Below are 18328 nucleotides of genomic sequence, written 5' to 3' on the forward strand. Positions count from 1 at the left end.
CATACTTAATTTTTGTTTTATTTGAAGTCTATTGTTGTTTTTAATCACTTTGATAGGGTCCTAGATGCATTAAAACGTTCAATTCATTGATCCTATGTACGAGCATCAACCCTAGTATGAAGTTTGTCAAAGCCATATCTAGCAAAATACATTATGGAAGCTTTGTATACTGAGGTCAAATTAAGGATGTTGCCACGATGTTGTCTACTTTGTTTCATTATCTTTGAGATGTGGTTCATTCTATTTCATAACGGTGTTTCATTCTTGGGAGGTGTTTCAAAAGAATTTGTGCACCTAAATCTTTCTAGTGGTGTGAGCTTGAAAGTTGGGGAGGAGGAGTTTTGCAGAGAGAAAAGTTTTAGAGTTCAAGTGAAAATGAGCAAATAAAAGGGAAGATGAGATCTTTGTATGGTTTAAATGCTTTGAATGAGCAGCCAATATCTGGATCTAAAAATTCTCATGAACAATGAGATTCAAAGACTTTTGATGGGATAAATGAGACAGTTTTTTAAGTTTTGGGAATCGAAACTCTTTGATAGCTTTCGGAACTGAAACGCTTTGCCACGAGTCAACTGTGTCGTGCATGGTGTCTTAATTCGCAAGGAAGTCGAGCAGGCTCTTAAGCATCATCGTTGGGTGTAGCTGTCATCTCATAATTGAATGTCCCATTTCCGAGCAGAGTTAAATTATCTGAGTTCGGAAACTATATTTGGGATGACTTTTTATTAAGCAACGGTCAATCCATTGAATTTATTTTTTATTTTTTTAACAATTTATCTAACTTACGAACTATTTAATCCATATTCTCATAATCATAGCACTAAAATTAAATTTGAATATATACTTTATCATTATTTTATTGCCATGCTTGATTGATCAGGTAATATGGGCCGTTGACTTTCCACTAGAAACAACGCTTGAGTGTAGACGCTTGATTGATCACGTGGGTGTTTAACTTTCAACTCGGAACAATACTTGGGTTGGGATTTATGATTGGCCTTCTTGCTCGGCCTTCTATCTTTTGTCAAAAATGAATGTTTTGCTTATGGGGGAGGGATGTGAATGCCAATGTAATTTGGGCGATTTGGCTCAACGTGTCATTCATTTGTATCTTTTATCATTATCAAACTTCTTGTCTTCTTACATTCTCCATTATAACTAACTAATTTCAAGCACAACATTTTATTTTCATGTAATTAATAAAAATTATATATTCATAGTATTGATTTCATTGATAAAACAGACTGTCATCATGGATCAGAATTTTATGGCTTGTTTTTTTTGTTTTATCTTTTATCTTTGTTTAACAATGATACGATGTTATTTGATATAAAAATATTACAAAGAAATAAAATTACTCGAATGAAAAAAATTACTAATAAGTGTTTTTTTAGATAAGGCGAAATTTTTACTCTAATCTCAAAGAAATAGAGATAGAAAATTAGACCTAGTCAGAATAATATTCAAGTGAAACGTCCAACTTCTCGTTGGGTCCAACGGAAGCAACAATAACAAAGAAGAACAGAAGAATCAAGTTACTGCATAAAGCTTCACTCATATATGAAATGAACATTTTGCAAAATATATTTTCTGACCTGCAAAGATTGTTTTGATAATCGTTCTTAAGTTCTGGACCTCATACAAGAATACGAAGATGAATTACATTTATTTTAATTATTAAAAAAAAAAAAAAACACCTTCTAGACTTCTTAAATAGACACGAGCATAAAGGATTTAGTAAATCCTAACAAAAGCTCAACAAACAAAGCATAAATAATGCCGACTCTAAAAAACAAATCATACATTAACTTTTAACACTTACTAGCTAGGTTTTACATGCCAGCTTTACGGCTTAGATTATTCAATATATCATAGTTGACCAATATATAAATATCGAGAGAGCGAGTTCATTTTCAGTAGTGTAATACTGTGACATTCCACCTGATAATGGCATTAGAGTTTGGGATATCAAGGAAGACAGTTTCTAGAGTGGCAAAACCCCTAGCCAGTCGGAATATTCCGGTTCCAGAAACCACAGAAACATCCCTGTACTTTTGGTAAAACCTATCGGACCCTTGAATCTCCAAAGTGCTGCCATTAAAGTCCTTGTTGGTGAAAACCAGTGACATGAGAAAGTGAAGGTCCGAACCATCCAGAGCGGAGTTCACATAGATACCTCGAGCCCTACCAACCTGGGTTGAATTCCAGTCTTTTGTCTCTGTCAGCTTATCGTCGATCGCAAAGACCGTTCCAAATGCGAGGACCGACCAGCGCTTATGCGGAATCCCTCCTACCATTTGGGTAGTATGACCGTTGAGGCCAGACGCCAGGTCATGCATGTAGAAAACGATGTTGGTTTCTTTTAGGTTTTGGGATTGGTATTTTGTGGCTTCCGAGGATACGGCTAAGACTACGAAGATCAGAAGGGTTAGTATGGGAATTCTTTTTAGTGCATTTTTGGCCATTTTTCAGTGAGGGTTAAAGTGAGTTTGGAAAATAAGCTATAGCAGGTATAGAGGGATTAATGGAGGATGGAATTGGTGCATGGTTGGGAGTGAAACGCCAACTATATATAATGGCAATGGAAGAGAGACAGAGAGTAAGTATACTTTAATTCGGTCGCCACCTAATAATTGATGTCTCTTTTGGAAATTTTGGAAATATCTACATGAGGAAAGTTCAAAAGTTGAATGAATTTGGTTGGTGGAAAGGAATCTTCATTTTTAGGTTTATCCTTTTTTCTTTTGATTGGAAAAAGGACAATGATATGACTATTCCTCGGATGAAATGTTTGGATTTTACTATAGTTTTACTAGCCCAATAATATTTCACGTGTCTCTTAAATTTTTTCTTCAACAACTTTGAAATTTCAAAGTGCTTTTGAGAAATCATGGGCCATGGATATGCAGCCCCCCCTTAAAAAGTAATTTTAGTAGCAGAAGCTGCTTCCTTATATATACGTAGTAGATAGCCATGGCCAATGACAATGACTTTAATCATATTAACCAAAAAAATACAATGACTTGGGGACTTTTGTCATCGGGAAGTGATGGTCTAGGTGATTAAAATGGATGTCAAATTACCATCGGGTGCTGGGCATCGAATGCTAGTATTCTACCTCATTTTTTCATCATCAAATTCCAATACGTGATGTACCGTCTTGTAGTTGCCTAGCTACTTCGCTTTTGAAAGACGAATATTGTAACAGCTTTAAGTCTTTATTTGGACTGTTATTGTAGCACGTTACGTGTAGATAGTGGGTAGGTATATCATTTAGTCTCCTTAGTCATATATCACCAACCCAATTTTTTTTTTTTTTTTTTTGGGAAGCCATCCCTATTTTTGAATGTTCTAAGCTACCGAGGATCCAATTTCTAAACCCGTTTACACAAAAATATTTTAATCAAAAGCAAAACAAGTATTAGAGCCTCAGATATCCAAAATAATATGACAAGCCAACATTTAAAGGAGCATCTGCCACTACTTTAGGGGCAGCCCTAAGGCATTCCAGTTACAGAGGGAGGATAGCCAAGGCAAAATATGTAATCACACATGCAGTAGTCTTAACAATTTCAAGGACAGTTTAGCAAATGCAGTATTATATTACAGTCGAATTTCATCGTTCTGAAGGACATGCATGCTGAACCTAGACTTTGATTTTTGTTGCTCTTATCCAAACCAGAATATGATTGGCACCCAATTACTGTGGCTAGCATATGTTGGAATCCCCATGGACTCATTAACATGATCCAAATTTAGATAGAAATATAATATCAAATGCAGGGAGATCAATGCCTATGTATCATTAGTAAGGAATATTACATATGGATCCTGAAATTTAGATTGATTACAATTTAATCTTTCTAGTTTCAAAAATTACAATTAACATGTTAAAGGATATGGATAATATTATTTCAAAATATCTAAATAAAACACTAGAAGAGAGAAGATAGTGACTTTCTAAAATTTAAAGGGAAGTTAATAATATTTTTTATTGCTTCAAGCAGTCCCCATACGATCTAAATTATAGATAACTCTAAATTACTGCATAATTTCACTAAATATTTTACATTAACATATTATAGACAAAAACTGTGAAAAAAATAAAAATAAAAATAAAAATAAAAATAAATACCCTCAGCCTTTTTCCTTTTAAAATATCCTCATACCAAATAGACAAAAAGAAGAAATTGTGCATTATTAGTAATTGCCCCTCACATGTTCTTTCTGTTATCGGAATGGGACAAGCTTTGGTCTAGCGACTCTAACTGGTTTCGAAGGTTCTGATTGTCCTCCTGCAAGCGATCATACTCCATAAGAAATCCTTCAGATTGCTTTCGTAGGGCCTCCGCTTCAGCTTCTGCAGTCTTTGCCTCCTTTGCTTTTGTCTCAAGTTCAGACTCCAGCTTCTTTATCTTTGTCTTCAGTGCAGCAACCTCATCTTCCAGGGCTCTAAGCTCCTCTGCACTTCCATTTTTCCCATCTTCAAAACTTCGGCTTTGTTTTTTTACAGCCTCCATGGTCTTCCTGAGTAACCGGAGCTCTCTCATATAATAGTGTAATCTATCTATCATCAGAGAGAGGAACAGCATAAAACCTGCAAGTATCATAATCCAATTTAAAAAATAAGAATGGTTACAACACAAATCAACTCGACTAAGATATCAAATGTAAAATATGAGTCTTGAAGGAAGTACTTCACTAGCTAGTTCCTGGATCTTTTATTTTAATAAGTGAATAGTTATTGAAACAATTTTAGAGAATAATATGAGTTTTCAAAAGTTAAAACATTATTTCGTCATCATAGGCTCCTGCATTGTTTAAGAATGAAATTGAGAAGACAAGTTCTGAATATTAAGCGACCACAATGACTTGTACAGGAAATACTTCACAAGCTAGTTCCTGGATCTTTTATTTTAAAAAGTGAATATTATTGAAACAATTTTAGATAATAATATGAGTTTTCAAAAATTAAGATATCATTTCATCATCACAGACTCCTGCATTCTTTAAGAATGAAATCGACAAGACAAGTTCTGAATATTAAGTGACCACAACGACTTGTACAGGCGATATTTCACAAGCTAGTTCCTGAATCTTTTATTTTATTAAGTGAATAATTATAAGCAATTTTCGAAATCTACTACAGTAAGTAAAAAAAAAATGAATTTGTGAAATATAGGACAGGTTTCACAGGAACTTGGAAGCACATACACAAATATAAATATAACTTCTGATGTTTCTTATTCACATGCACACTTAAGAACTTGATCATTAACAGAATCATATAACACATCCTCAAGTTTCAGATGACTAAAGATTTCATAACAACATGAAAAGAAAAAGAAAAAGGGAAAAAAAAAAAAATCTAGTGGGAGGTATAAGTAGCAGATGATAATGTCAGAAAACTTTCAAGGTAAAATTTTAGGACAAACTGCCCCCACTGACGCAAATGCATGAAGAAGACACCGTGCAGACTAATATCTAATTTTAGAAATTGTCAGAATCAAAAGATTAGCAAGCCATAGCACGTTTTATATAAGAATCTACTTGCTCAATCTTTTGCATCTCTTAGACATATCATCACCATCACACTTTCGTATTCTCTTTTCTAGGTATATCCCAAAATTGCCATAAACAGAAGTCTTGCGAGACAGTTTATAAACCGAAAGCCCAGTAGTCTATACATAGGCACACTAGACTGAGCAATGCAGCGTTTATAGAAAGACAAACTTGGGTGCAATTTTGCAAGGATGGGTTTGCTTCTTTGATAAAGAGTACAATAAAAGAAAAAATAAACGCTTATAGCAAGTATACAAGCACATAGCCATGAAACTTGAGCAAACAAACATGCTTATTGATAGTGAGCTCTATACGAAGTGAACAGATGGACTTTACCCAAAAAAAGAACAAAAAGGAAAAAAAAAAAAAAAAAAAAAAAAAAAGTCTAAAAAGAGGGAATAAATGGACAAAAATTAGTAAATAAATAAATAAATGCAATGTCATATGTTTCATATTGACTCTCCCCTCGGTTAGATCACTTATGTATTACATAGGACCATAATTTGAATCCAATATGCATCGAAGCATTTGATATCATGATTTAGTTATGCCTCTAACCAATACCTTCTTCGTCAGATTTCCCAATTAAAGAATGATAACCCTAACATGATTGGTCTAATTTGGTGAAAGCTAAGTCCAAAACTTCAATCATATCAAAAATGCAGTAGATAGTTTCAACGGCAACCATCATGAACCAGATTACGTGGATCAACAGCAGATTTGAGAAAACATACATGAGATTAATTCGAACCACGACAACAATTACCCAAACTTCCCAAGAAAATGCTACCAAACAACGACAAGCCCTTTTTTCTTTCCTGAAAACCTATCTTGGAATTAGTATTACAAGAAGAACATAAACCACTGCTTTTCCAAGAGTAGCAAGAACTTGGTCTACTTGGCATCAGCCATCGTTCTACGAAAACCAAACATAGCATTGGTCTCCTATTAAAAGTAGAAACTCAGCAATAATATTCTTGAAATATGAAATTGTAATATTAATAATTAGGCATCTCAACTAGAACCTACTTTATACCAACACATTTTTCAATCAGCCACGCAAAATTTTCCATTTATAATTTCACTTAACAATTAATGGTAGTTAGACCCACATGTGAATTTCAACATAAAGTTTTGGCAAATGTATGAGAATCACATGTTGAAAACTTATGAATTTAAGGGAAAGCTGATATTAAGCACGTATGAAGCTTCCTCCATGTAGCATTCTTCCATGGACTAGCATTAATACTGCAACGCCACATTTTGGCAAGTACCAAATTTTTAGTTGCTCCTAAACAAAACAAAATACTTCAAAAATTACCTTTGCTCGATAAAATTTACAAATTACCATGATTTATAAGGTAACTGATAGATAAATAGGTAAATTAAAGAACCCAAATTACACCAATAGGTAAATTAAAGACCCTAAATTACACCATCCAAAACTTCACAAAACTTGCAAAGCCCACTTTTGTATAACTACATCGGCATTAGTTAAGATTAGCTTTGCCCCCAACAACCAAACAGAGCATAAGACAGTTGGATCATTATAAAAAATAATAATAATAATAATTAAAAAAAAATCAGTCTAATTTCCAAAGATCAAAGTAAGCTCAAAAGATTACCCATGAGAGAAGCTTCGAGCATGTGCTTGGACATTAGAACCTGGTCCGTCGGATTGAGGGCACCAGTCTCGATCGTACGGTTCTGGATCTTGACCATACTGTAGACACTAGACAAAAGCACAACAAACACAGTCCCGGCCACGGTCCCGAGCATGACTGGACCCCTCCCTCGCTTAACCTTATCCAAGGCCATGATCACCAGCTTTCTCAGAGGAGTCTTGAAAATGAAAGCCATAAGCAGAGCCATTTCGGAGAAGATCACCGCGTAAAGGAGTTGAATCATCTTTCTATGGTTAACCCTAGATCGGAACTCTATCAGAGAAATGGAGAAGAGAGAGTTTTGCGAGACTTTTTGAGTGTGTGAGAGTGAGAAACAGATAGAGAAAGAATGGAAGATTTGAATCGCTGTCGGTTCTGTTCGTAACTACCAAGCCCAAAGGTGTGGTGCCGCTTGTTTATTAGTCTGTGCGTACATCCACTTTAACCTTTTAAACTTTACCAATCAAATCTTGCTACGCTATGAGTCCTTTTTCTAACTATCTTCGTCAATTTAATAGAAGTTGACTTACGTGTCAAACTTTTGTATATGTGTCGGCATTGCATACTTACTAAATTTATATAATAAAAAAAAAAAAAAAAAAACTGGTTTTTTGAATTTTTTAGCATAGTAGTAATATAATAAAAATGATTACGTTTTTTTCTGTCATGACCGCAACTACCCCATGGCCTTTGGCCCTAATTTTTTCTTTTTCTTTTTTTTTTTTAATATATATTGGTTTTTTGAAATTTTTTAGCATAATAGTTATATAATTGTCTTAAATAATATATTTGGCTACAATATCTATACAAATTATTTTTTATTACAAACTACAATATTTACTTTTTTTGTTATTAATTAGAAATTTTAGTTTTCTTACATTATAATCAGAAACTTTAGTTAAAGTAATGAAAATTTTGATATTGTTTTTCATTTATGGTATATTTATGGTTTAATAGAAAGTATAAATGTTATTTCATTTTATGATTAATATTTATTTTATGTAGTAATTATTAATATATTCATGTTTCATTATATTATTTTGGTAGTTTATTATTAACATTTTATTTTAAATTATATTTTTATTTGATTATCATATTTTTTAAACAAATATTTTAATTTTTATATAGTATCAAAATTTCTAATAGAATTAGCTAGTTTTTATAAATTTTATAACATGTACATATCAATTCTTTTAGGAATTTTAAATATAGTAGAAAAACTATATCATCAATAACAATTTGAACATTAAAGAGGAATCCTAGCTATGCCCCCCCCCCCCCCCTTTTTTTTTCTGCCGAGAATTATTTTTGTATTTTAAAAATTTTCTTTAGTTACTTTTGATTGCATTAAGGAATCCTAGCTATGCCCTTTTCTTTTTCTGCTGAGAATTATTTTCGTATTTTAAAAATTTTCTTTAGTTACTTTTAATTGCATTAACTACTTCTTAAGGGGAAAAAGTTTCATTAATCTAGCCAAATAATATTTTTTAGAGTGGATTTTTATGTTAGTTAAAAACTAATGAATTGTATTGGTAGGTATTTACCAATAATAAAATTACTAAGATTATATATTTTTTATTTCTTTCAAGCGATATAGAAACGAAATTAGTTAGAGCATTGATATTTGTCACCGTTAGTGATGATTATCATTCTATATGATTAAATTTAATTAGACTATTTGATCATATTATTTTTACACTAAAATCTTAAAAATAAACCCTTTAATAATAACTATTTAAATTGTTATATGTCATATAAATCTCATTGATCATTAATAGTGACGAATAATATTTTATTATAAAAAAATATGAATAAAATTTAATTTGAACATCTCAACGCATTTTAATTATTAATTGAAAAATAATTTTTATTATTGATAATATCACTGATAATAAATTATTATCAGTAGAATCTACATTTTATATGAAAATGATTAACTTTTAAAGTTTTACTATAAAAATAATAAAATTAAATAGTTATTTAAATGGTTATCATAAATATGAAATGTATTCAAAAAATTAATTTGAATGGATTAAATTACCCTTAATGTTACAAATATTGTGAGAAAGACCAACTCCAAATTTTTCTCACCTTTCGATAATTCTTTCTTTTTATTCCTTGGTGGCATGCAATTTTCAAAAGACAAGCAAGTTTTATACTAGTACGCTTATAGGAAAAGGATATCTAGGTCCCTTTAGCCATATGGAGGGCCAAGAATTCCATTTCTTCTATTTGGACGCATTTTCCATTAGAAGCCCTTAAATAGACATTCATAGAAAGAAAGAAAAAAAAAAAAATACTCATCTTGAAATCTTAAAAATAAAAATGAAGCTTGAAGGTTTGAAGCCGTAAGTATGTGGTATTCATATTATTTAATTGAAACAAAATTGAGTGAGCCAGCGGGGCTAACATTATTTCCATTTTTTTCTATTTATTTATTTTGTGGAATATTCAAATATCTTTGGGTGCTACAGTAAACCATATAAATACGTGTCTTATTTCAGTCAACCACCACAAACACTCCTTGTTTTACCAAAAAAAAAAAAAAAAAAAAAAAAAAAAAAAAAAAAAAAAAACCACAAACACTCCTTGTGCCAGCCACCACGCTCATCCTGGATTGTTGGACTGTGACGTGGCACCTAGACCGAACGTTGCTATATTATAATGAGAATCCAAATCCACCTTTTGCCGTTCCTATTATAACGTGTCCCAATGCTATTGGGTCTGCACGTTAAAAAAAAAAAAATGATAGGCAGCAATTTTTTTTTTTTTTATAATTTTTTTCGGAAGGACAAAATCAACCACTTGTGGTTAAATCGGTAACTGGTTGATAAATTCTCTAATCTTAAAATTGGCATCTTAAATTATTAATATATACAAGACAATTTAACAAATTATGAATTCCTATTAATAATTAAAAGATATTATATTTTACCCCCTTTACTATACTACTTTATAATTTATACATTTGCCCTATAAACTTTAAAATCTTCACATTACCTCATAAACTAATAATTTTCATTCCTCATAAACTAATAATTTTCATTCCAGTTAAATCCAATTATGTATTTTAACAAGCGAATGTGATGGAATTAAATGTTTTTATAAGTTAGTATGTACAGCTAAATTTAATAAATTTATTATAAAAAAATTACATGATAAAATTAAAAATGATAAGAAAGTAATAACTTTGAAACAATATGAGGGATTATTAGTTTGGAGGGCCAAATGCATAAAGTAGTATTAACTACCCCTAACAAGAATTTATTTGTAAAAAAAAAAAAAAAAAATTACAACAATTTTCATTTACTCTTATAAGATAGAATAATAAACACATCCAAAACTAACTTAAAAACTGTTTTTGAAAAACGCATGATAAGGTTGCCTGCAAAAAATAAAAATAAAAAAGAAAAACATGTAATAGTATTTTTATTATTTGAAAGTGAAAATTTAAAATAAATTCATTTTATATGTTTACTTTTAGTTTAACAAATGGCATTTTTTTTTTTTTTTGGGGGATCTGAAGTTAAACAAATAACTTTGCTCTAATCTTTGCATTAAAAATAAATTCTGCTTTTTAAATTTTCCAAATTTGAGATTTTATTTTAGGGAATTTTTTTTTTATAAGAAAGTTGAGAAAATTAATTGTAAAAAAGATGTCAAATATATATTTATATTTTATATAGAATAATTAAAACATTAAATTTATTAAAAACTTTTTTTTCTGAAAGGTATTTAAAAATTAAAAAACTTTTGAAAAAAGAAGCTGCCAATAATTTACCCTGAAAAAAAAAATTAATTAAAAAGAAAGAAAGAAAATCGAAACGCACATATGATGGTCGGCGTGAAAGTCGCCAGGAGCTCTTTCTATATCTCTCTCCGTTGTGAATTTATTCTTTTCTTCCTTTGTTCTCCTTCATCGTGTTATTGAACGCTGTATCTTCTCCGTTTGGATCCCTAACAAGCTTCGCTCTGATCCTCTTTCTTCTGCTCGGTAAACTTATGCAACTTTTTGTTCTCTATTTTTTTTTTCTTCATTTTTCCACAAAGATCTACGATCTTTTTTTCTTTTTTTTTTTTTTCCTTTTCTTTTTCCTTTTTTTTTTAATATATATATATATATATATATTTATATATATATATAAAATGGATACATTCTTCAAACAGTTTTTGGTACTTTTATGGAAGTTTGATTCCAATGTTAGTCTTGAATTTGAACTTCTCGCGTTTTATTATTGAGGAAATATGGAGGAGAAAACCATATATGTGTATATATACACACACACATATGTAGGTAGACTTGCTATTTTACTATTATTAGGCTGAGCACTTTCCCTTTTCTAGGTAATCAAACAGAGAATTCTTTTGAGGTAGCGAGTGTGAATTTTGAATTGTATCCTGTGCTAATTCAAGCTAGTTTTTGAAGGGTTGAAGAGAAATGATTCGGGGGATTGTTCGCCGTAAAGTTGCTCCGGTATGATAAAATTATATTTTGACCTGTCTTTCCAGTGTTAATTTTGTGAATTTATGACTACTTAATTATGTTTATGCTTCATGTGGCTTTAGTTGGTAAAATTTTTAAATAAATTGCTTGTTTTATGTGTCTAAGTAAATTTCTTTAACTGAATAGTTTTGTTGCATGTTTTAATCAATTGTCTCAGGCGTTGGGACATGCCTGGAAAACTAGGCCTCTATTGGCTGGGTCAAGCTGTTATCAAGTTGCACGAACTGAGGTACTAAAAATTGGGTATTTGTTGCTCTTGTAATACAACGGGTTTGGGCACAGGTTCATTAATATAGGTCATTTTGATGTGGAACCTTTTTTGTAATATGTTACATATGTGGCTCCGGAAAGAAGTAGCAGATAGTTGTAGATTTGAGCTTCTAAAAGCTCATATTTTTTCTTTTCTTTTCTTTTCTTTTTTTTTTTTTTTCAAAGACGAACCCTACTTATGTATTGAGGATGTGAGATCATGGAGAATTAGCGATTACCATAAAAATATAATTAACTTTCTGTTTCCAAGTTTTCTTATATTTTGATATGTTTTATATTGAAATTGATATGTTGTTTGGTTGTTCAGGTGTAAGTATCAACATCTACCTAACACAATTTTTTGACTTTAGAAATTTAAAAGTAAAAGACATCTTCTTCCTCTCCTAGTTCATTGTGTATGATTTATGATGTCATGAACTTTTTCCACATATGTCTCCTTCTTCTCTTGAAATTATAGAAAATCTACAAAAGAAAATATATTTTATGCTGTAATTATGGATAGTCTCATAATAGCTTAAAGTTTTGCAGGGTATACTCATTGGCAAAGTCAACTTTGTTGAGAGCTTAAGTTATCACACACTTTTAGGTAATCTTACAAAACTTTTACTGAAATGCCTTTTTCTCAGGAGCTTGTTTCTTGAGTTGGATTTTTGTTTTTCTTCTTTATCATTGAAATGCTTAAATTCTTTCATCGTAGGCGGGCATTCTTGTGCAAAACCAAGAAGGTTAGGCTCTTTTCTTTATATGTCTATTCTAAAATTCTTTTTCCTCTCTTTTTGTGTTGTCTTAAGCAGATATGATTCCAAACGTACTTTTAAAGGACATGCAATATGTAAGGATTTCTCTGAATTTGCTAAAATTCTTCTACAAAATTGGATTTTGAAACGTATATTTCTTTATGCTGCTACCCTCACTAGGATAATCTGCCCAAGTTGATCTACAGTTAAAAATTAACACCAAATTTCATTGTATCATAAATCCGTATTTCTTGTTTAAATAAAAACTTTTCTATTTCCATAGTTATTTTAGCTATAATTTCTTTTTCCCTTTTGATAGGAGCCTGTGATTTGGTATTTTTTGTGTGTGAGGTTGGTGTCTTCATCTTCATTCTTTCATGTCTAAATTTTTGCTTATGAGATGAAATATAGATAGGCAAACATGAAATGGAGTGAATTATGATATATACATATATATATTTATATATGTATGTATGTATGTGTATGGGTGTGGGTGTGGGTGTGGGTGTGGGTGTGGGTGTGGGTGTGTGTATCGAAAACAAAAAACGATGATATCATAAATGAGGGTGATGTCATGTCAATAGAACTTCAATTTTTTCTGCTTGGGTAAACATTGGATATCTGTTCTTTTGAACCAGGGGCTGTGCCCCTTTTTGTGTGGAAATTAAATTTTGCTACCTCGAGAATGAGTCTCAATTACCATAATTGGACATATATTAACTTTTAGATGAACCTCAATTAGATTTTGAAAATATATGATTGGATGGTTTTGAGCCATCTTGACTTGGAAACTTCTGAAATGTTATGATTGGATATGACTTGAGAGAAGCTATTCTCTTCTGTTTTGGTTTTGAAAATGCACTTGTACCGTAAGATGTTTGCAAGAGACCCCTTTCCTACCGGCTTGTAAACCCTTATGTCTGCAACAGCTGACATTTGTTAATCTTCGTTAAAATTGCAATAAGTTCAAATTTTTCTTTCATCATTTGGTTTTTCTTATCCTTCTGTTGAAAATTATATTTTTATTTTTATTTTTTTATTATTTGTTATTTGTTTTTTATTATTATTATTATTATATTTTTTTTTTTTTGGTGCTGCAGGGAAGTCACTTCACTATTTCAAACTGAAGGCTTTATCAAATTGACGAATAGATCATTTTCTTCTAACGATGGTATATAATAATTTTTGTGCTCATGCTATTGATCTGACTTCTATTAGTCTTAATATAGCCATGGGCTTGTGCTTCTGCATTTGTGAGTGGAACATAATTGGTGCTGTGGTTATCAAGTTTAGCCGTTGTATCATGCAGGAGACCTGGTTGAAGCTGTTGTTCCTTTCATGGGTGAATCTATTACTGATGGCACTTTGGCACAGTTCTTAAAGAGTATGTTACTAGAGCTGCCTCCTTGAAAATCTTAACAGTCTTATTTGCTTGTTTGTGTTTGAAACTGTGTGCAATATGAAAATGAATGCCTTTGAGTTTCTTGCTGGTTACGCATAATATGCAGAACCTGGTGACAGAGTTAAAGTAGATGAGCCCATTGCTCAAATTGAAACAGATAAGGTTACATTCTAATATACTATTGTTTTTATAATTTTGTAATTTTGAATCATTGGGAGGTGTTACCACTGAAATTAACTTTTCTGTTTTTGTGTATTGCGTATTGCTAGGTGACAATTGATGTGGTTAGTCCTGAAGCTGGTGTTATTCAGAAGGTGATATTTTCAGCTATATTGCATATAAAATCCTTACAATATCATCTACTATATCAGTTCCTTCCTTTTTGCATGTGCTGATATCATTAATACCTTATTGAACCATATGCTTGGTAGTAGCTTTTGGCCAAAGAAGGTGATACTGTGGAACCAGGTGTCAAGATTGCTGCCATTTCAAAATCAGGTGAAGGTGCAGCAGAAGCTGCTTCTCAGCCATCAGCTCCAGAAGCGAAAGGTGAAACACCTCCCATAGCAGAAACTGCACCTATCAAGGAGACAAAAAAAGAGCCATCTCCACCACAGCCTAAGGCCAAAGCACCTTCTCCACCTCCACCTAGACCCACAGCTTCAGAACCCCAGCTTCCTCCTAAGGACAGGGAAAGACGGGTAAGTTTCAAAATTTGTGTAAGAAAGTCCAATTTTTAAGTTGATTTAGGGGTAAGAAATTGTTATGAACTTGTTTATTTCTCATGTCTAGGTTCCTATGACAAGACTCAGGAAACGTGTGGCAACACGATTGAAGGATTCCCAGAACACGTTTGCCATGTTGACCACATTTAATGAGGTTGATATGTAAGTTTTAAGTTAATTTTGCTCACTAAATGAGTTTCACCATCCATGGTTGATTAACCTTTATTCTTCTTGGTTTTTGAAGTTTTCTTCATCGTGCAATTTATATTTTATAGTTCTTGCTTATGTGTACACAAATTTCTTAACAAGTGGGAATAAAATGTACCACTCTCATTCATTAGTATCTAAGCAGTACTTGGACACAACTTGGCAATGGCTATCTTGCTTTTACTTGTATGTTTTAGTGTGCATTACTAATCTATTTATATGGTCTATAATGCAGGACTAACTTGATGAAGCTCCGTTCCGATTATAAAGATTCCTTTGTTGAAAAGCATGGAGTGAAACTGGGACTTATGTCTGGCTTTGTGAAAGTATGTGTACCGTAATATGCCATACATGTAACTGTATTATTTTTCTTAACAAAATCATTGTTTAAAAAAAATTGAGTAAATGAATACTTGTAAATGTGATCATTTTCTTCTTAATTTTTCTTTACGAATGTGTTTTGTGTGTACATTCATCAACTCATTTTAATCTGTTTTAGGCTGCTATTAGTGCACTTCAGTATCAGCCAGTTGTGAATGCTGTCATTGATGGAGATGATATAATATACAGAGATTACATTGATATCAGTATTGCAGTGGGAACTCCAAAGGTATCTCAGTGTTTTAGTAGCTTATAATGAGCAATCTAATTTAATTATATTTTTTTTTATGGCATATCTGTCTGAGATTTTCCAAAAATTTTTAAAGTCTTCAGTGTAGTGCAGTAGATAGAAGGATTAGACTGCAAACTGTTACCAAAATAGAAAATGTAACTTCGTAGTATAAAAGGTATAAAGGTGCTTTAATCTACTTTGGTATTCATGGGTATCACAATAATGTATGCTCAACTTTTATTAAGCTTGCACTATAATCCATTGAGTATTTTTTAATGATAGAATCTGCCCTTTGTGGTCATGGCCTAGCTAGAATTTCATTTGACCAAAGGATTTTCAATTAACGAAGAAAATTTTTCTCTCTTTCAAGGGTCTTGTTGTTCCAGTTCTCCGCAATGCTGGTAATATGAACTTCGCTGAAATAGAGAAAGAAATCAACACTCTTGCCAAGAAGGCAACTGATGGTTCTATATCAATTGATGAGATGGCTGGTGGCACATTCACAATATCGAATGGGGGTGTTTATGGAAGCCTTTTGAGTACACCCATCATCAACCCTCCTCAGGTATTTTCCTATGTACATCTCTTTAATTTATTATATGGCAACTTGTGACATAAGAGATTACACAGAATGACATGAGCGAACTTTCAAGAATGTAGCAGCGTCTGTTTTATCTTTATTTTCTCATCCAGACTCGCTCTTTAATTTTGTACTAAAAAGAAAATCTCATAAATCATTCTGCCTTTCACTTGGCTTTGCAGTCGGCTATTCTGGGCATGCACTCAATAGTGAACCGTCCCATGGTTGTTGGGGGCAATGTTGTGTCAAGGCCAATGATGTATATTGCATTGACTTATGATCATCGGCTGATTGATGGAAGAGAGGCTGTCTTTTTCTTGCGCCGCATTAAAGATGTTGTTGAAGACCCTCGCAGACTTCTCCTTGATGTATGAAGAATCTCTGTTAAACTCCAATTTGGAAGTATACATGATTCTGCATTGCTGCGTAAAACCAGAATAATCATCCATTTTTGTTGAGATGACTTTACTAACCTTTCATTATATTCCATGTTAGTATGTTTTCAAAGGCTATGTTCAACAGGTGTGTTTGGAAGCGGATATACTGTGAATTTTGTTTATTTATTTAAGCACTTTCTATATGTTTTAACTTTTGGTGCTAATAATGAGGATTATCAATTTATCATGGCAGCATGGCTGGTAATCTGCGAGTCAGTTGCTTCCTAAATTTATTTATTTATTTTTTTTTAAAAAAAATTATTATTATGTTTTTAATTTTATTATTTTATTTTAATGAAGTTGGTTGTTTTCAAGCTGCTGTTTGAGAATTGGAAAACTAGCTTTTCTAAACGCTTAGAATTTCCTCGATAAGTCAACTAATACCAGTAATAATTGCAATAAAATACAATTATAAAAATCTAAATATGATAAAAAGTAAAATGCTGGAAACACTTACTTTACGGGGCAAGTTTGATTTAGATCTTTTAATTTTTCCGTAATTATATATATATTTAATTGTTTTGGAAAGTCATCACCTTCCCGTAATTTTTTATATCCACCAAATAAGTTTATGGTCAATTTTTAAATGAGTAATATTGTAAAAATACGGTTATAATTTTAAACTGTTAAAATTAAGTAATTAAAAGTGATATATTGGTCAAATGTGTCCTGTTAAAATTAAGTAATTAAAAGTGATATGTTCGTCTAATAACATATTTGGTTAACAAAATAATTATGGAGAAGTTCTATTTGTACTATCAAATATATTTTATATAGTTTTATTATAAATTTATATTTTTATTTTTATTTAAAATTATTATTAAAAATATTTACTAATTAAATATATTTGTATTAAGAAATATAGGATTTAACATTTCAAATGTGTTCATAATTATGTGATTGAATATTTTAAATATATTTATACAATCGAATGTTTTTAGATTTAAATATCTCAAATATGTTTACAAGTATGCAATTGAATATTTCAAATATATTCAGAAATACGTGATTGAATATGTTTAAAGATGAACATTTCAAATATATTCAGAAATATACTGTTAACATCTTAAATATGTTCAAAAGTATACAACCGAACATCTTTTGAGATGTTTATAATTTTAAGATTGAATACTCCAATGTATACATTTTTCCATTATCTAAAAGTGTTCTAATATGAAAGAAAATTTTGTAAAATTACCATGATTATCAGTTTTATCCAAAAACATTGTAAAGAGTTTTCATTGAGCGGTATTTGATTTCTAAACAATTTGTGAACAAATTTTTTTTTTAAGCTTAATTAAAACTGTATAAATTGTAAGTATCTTAGGTATTAAAAATATTATATAAATTTAATTTATATATTTAAATAGTAGTATGTAAAAAATGATACTGTATAAATTTTCTTGATAATAGTAAAAAGAACTTCTCATAGTTGTTTCTCCTCAAATGAAAATAATTATTCATGTGAATAATTTACTACCTATTAAAAGGTATGTATGGCCAGCTAAAAAACAAGACCAAAAAAGAGAGAACAAATGAAGAAAAACAATGGAGAGAAAAGAAAAGAGGGGGTAAAAAAAGAAAAGAAAAAAAGAATGAAGATGTAACAACATATAAAAAGAAAAAA

The 18328-nt window shown here is 31.2% G+C and overlaps 3 protein-coding genes across 6 annotated transcripts; 1 reads left to right on the forward strand and 2 right to left on the reverse strand.

Moving 5' to 3' along the window:
- Nucleotides 1-1586: 1586 nt before the first annotated feature.
- LOC107414167 (dirigent protein 22) lies at nucleotides 1587-2550 on the reverse strand. The gene has a single exon (XM_060816522.1). The coding sequence runs from the start codon at nucleotides 2463-2465 to the stop codon at nucleotides 1914-1916; it is 552 nt and encodes a 183-aa protein (XP_060672505.1). The 5' UTR covers nucleotides 2466-2550; the 3' UTR covers nucleotides 1587-1913.
- Nucleotides 2551-3966: 1416 nt separating this feature from the next.
- LOC107414161 (uncharacterized) lies at nucleotides 3967-7654 on the reverse strand. The gene is made up of 2 exons (XM_016022257.4): nucleotides 7188-7654; nucleotides 3967-4597 (listed from the first exon to the last, which is right to left on the reverse strand). Exons 1-2 carry the CDS (start codon nucleotides 7468-7470, stop codon nucleotides 4215-4217), a joined length of 666 nt encoding a protein of 221 aa, XP_015877743.3. The 5' UTR covers nucleotides 7471-7654; the 3' UTR covers nucleotides 3967-4214.
- A 3351-nt stretch (nucleotides 7655-11005) lies between these two features.
- On the forward strand, nucleotides 11006-16938 carry LOC107414183 (dihydrolipoyllysine-residue succinyltransferase component of 2-oxoglutarate dehydrogenase complex 1, mitochondrial). Of its 4 annotated transcripts, none has more exons than XM_048466976.2 (15): nucleotides 11006-11220; nucleotides 11571-11700; nucleotides 11888-11959; nucleotides 12529-12586; nucleotides 12698-12725; nucleotides 13838-13908; nucleotides 14047-14121; nucleotides 14246-14301; nucleotides 14409-14453; nucleotides 14574-14840; nucleotides 14932-15026; nucleotides 15307-15397; nucleotides 15571-15681; nucleotides 16055-16249; nucleotides 16447-16938. In XM_048466976.2, exons 2-15 carry the CDS (start codon nucleotides 11665-11667, stop codon nucleotides 16636-16638), a joined length of 1392 nt encoding a protein of 463 aa, XP_048322933.1. In that variant the 5' UTR covers nucleotides 11006-11220; nucleotides 11571-11664; the 3' UTR covers nucleotides 16639-16938. The 4 variants fall into 4 exon arrangements, with proteins under 4 accessions (XP_048322933.1, XP_048322934.1, XP_048322932.1 ...); XM_048466977.2 differs by having other exon boundaries at nucleotides 11644-11700; XM_048466975.2 differs by having other exon boundaries at nucleotides 11007-11220; nucleotides 11653-11700.
- The last annotated feature ends 1390 nt before the right edge of the window (nucleotides 16939-18328 follow it).

This window comes from Ziziphus jujuba, chromosome 4, assembly GCF_031755915.1.
Source record: "Ziziphus jujuba cultivar Dongzao chromosome 4, ASM3175591v1".
Classification (NCBI taxonomy): Eukaryota; Viridiplantae; Streptophyta; class Magnoliopsida; order Rosales; family Rhamnaceae; genus Ziziphus; species Ziziphus jujuba.

What these genes read in the sequence shown, in the direction of transcription:
- LOC107414167 (XM_060816522.1), bottom strand. Translation starts at nt 2,465, where the DNA reads ATGGCCAAAAATGCACTAAAAAGAATTCCCATACTAACCCTTCTGATC.
- LOC107414161 (XM_016022257.4), bottom strand. Translation starts at nt 7,470, where the DNA reads ATGATTCAACTCCTTTACGCGGTGATCTTCTCCGAAATGGCTCTGCTT. An exon ending in GCTCGAAGCTTCTCTCATGG is followed by an intron (nt 4,598 to 7,187) that starts GTAATCTTTTGA and finishes TGATACTTGCAG; the next exon opens with GTTTTATGCTGTTCCTCTCT.
- LOC107414183 (XM_048466976.2), top strand. Translation starts at nt 11,665, where the DNA reads ATGATTCGGGGGATTGTTCGCCGTAAAGTTGCTCCG. An exon ending in CTCAAATTGAAACAGATAAG is followed by an intron (nt 14,302 to 14,408) that starts GTTACATTCTAA and finishes GCGTATTGCTAG; the next exon opens with GTGACAATTGATGTGGTTAG. An exon ending in CTAAGGACAGGGAAAGACGG is followed by an intron (nt 14,841 to 14,931) that starts GTAAGTTTCAAA and finishes TCTCATGTCTAG; the next exon opens with GTTCCTATGACAAGACTCAG.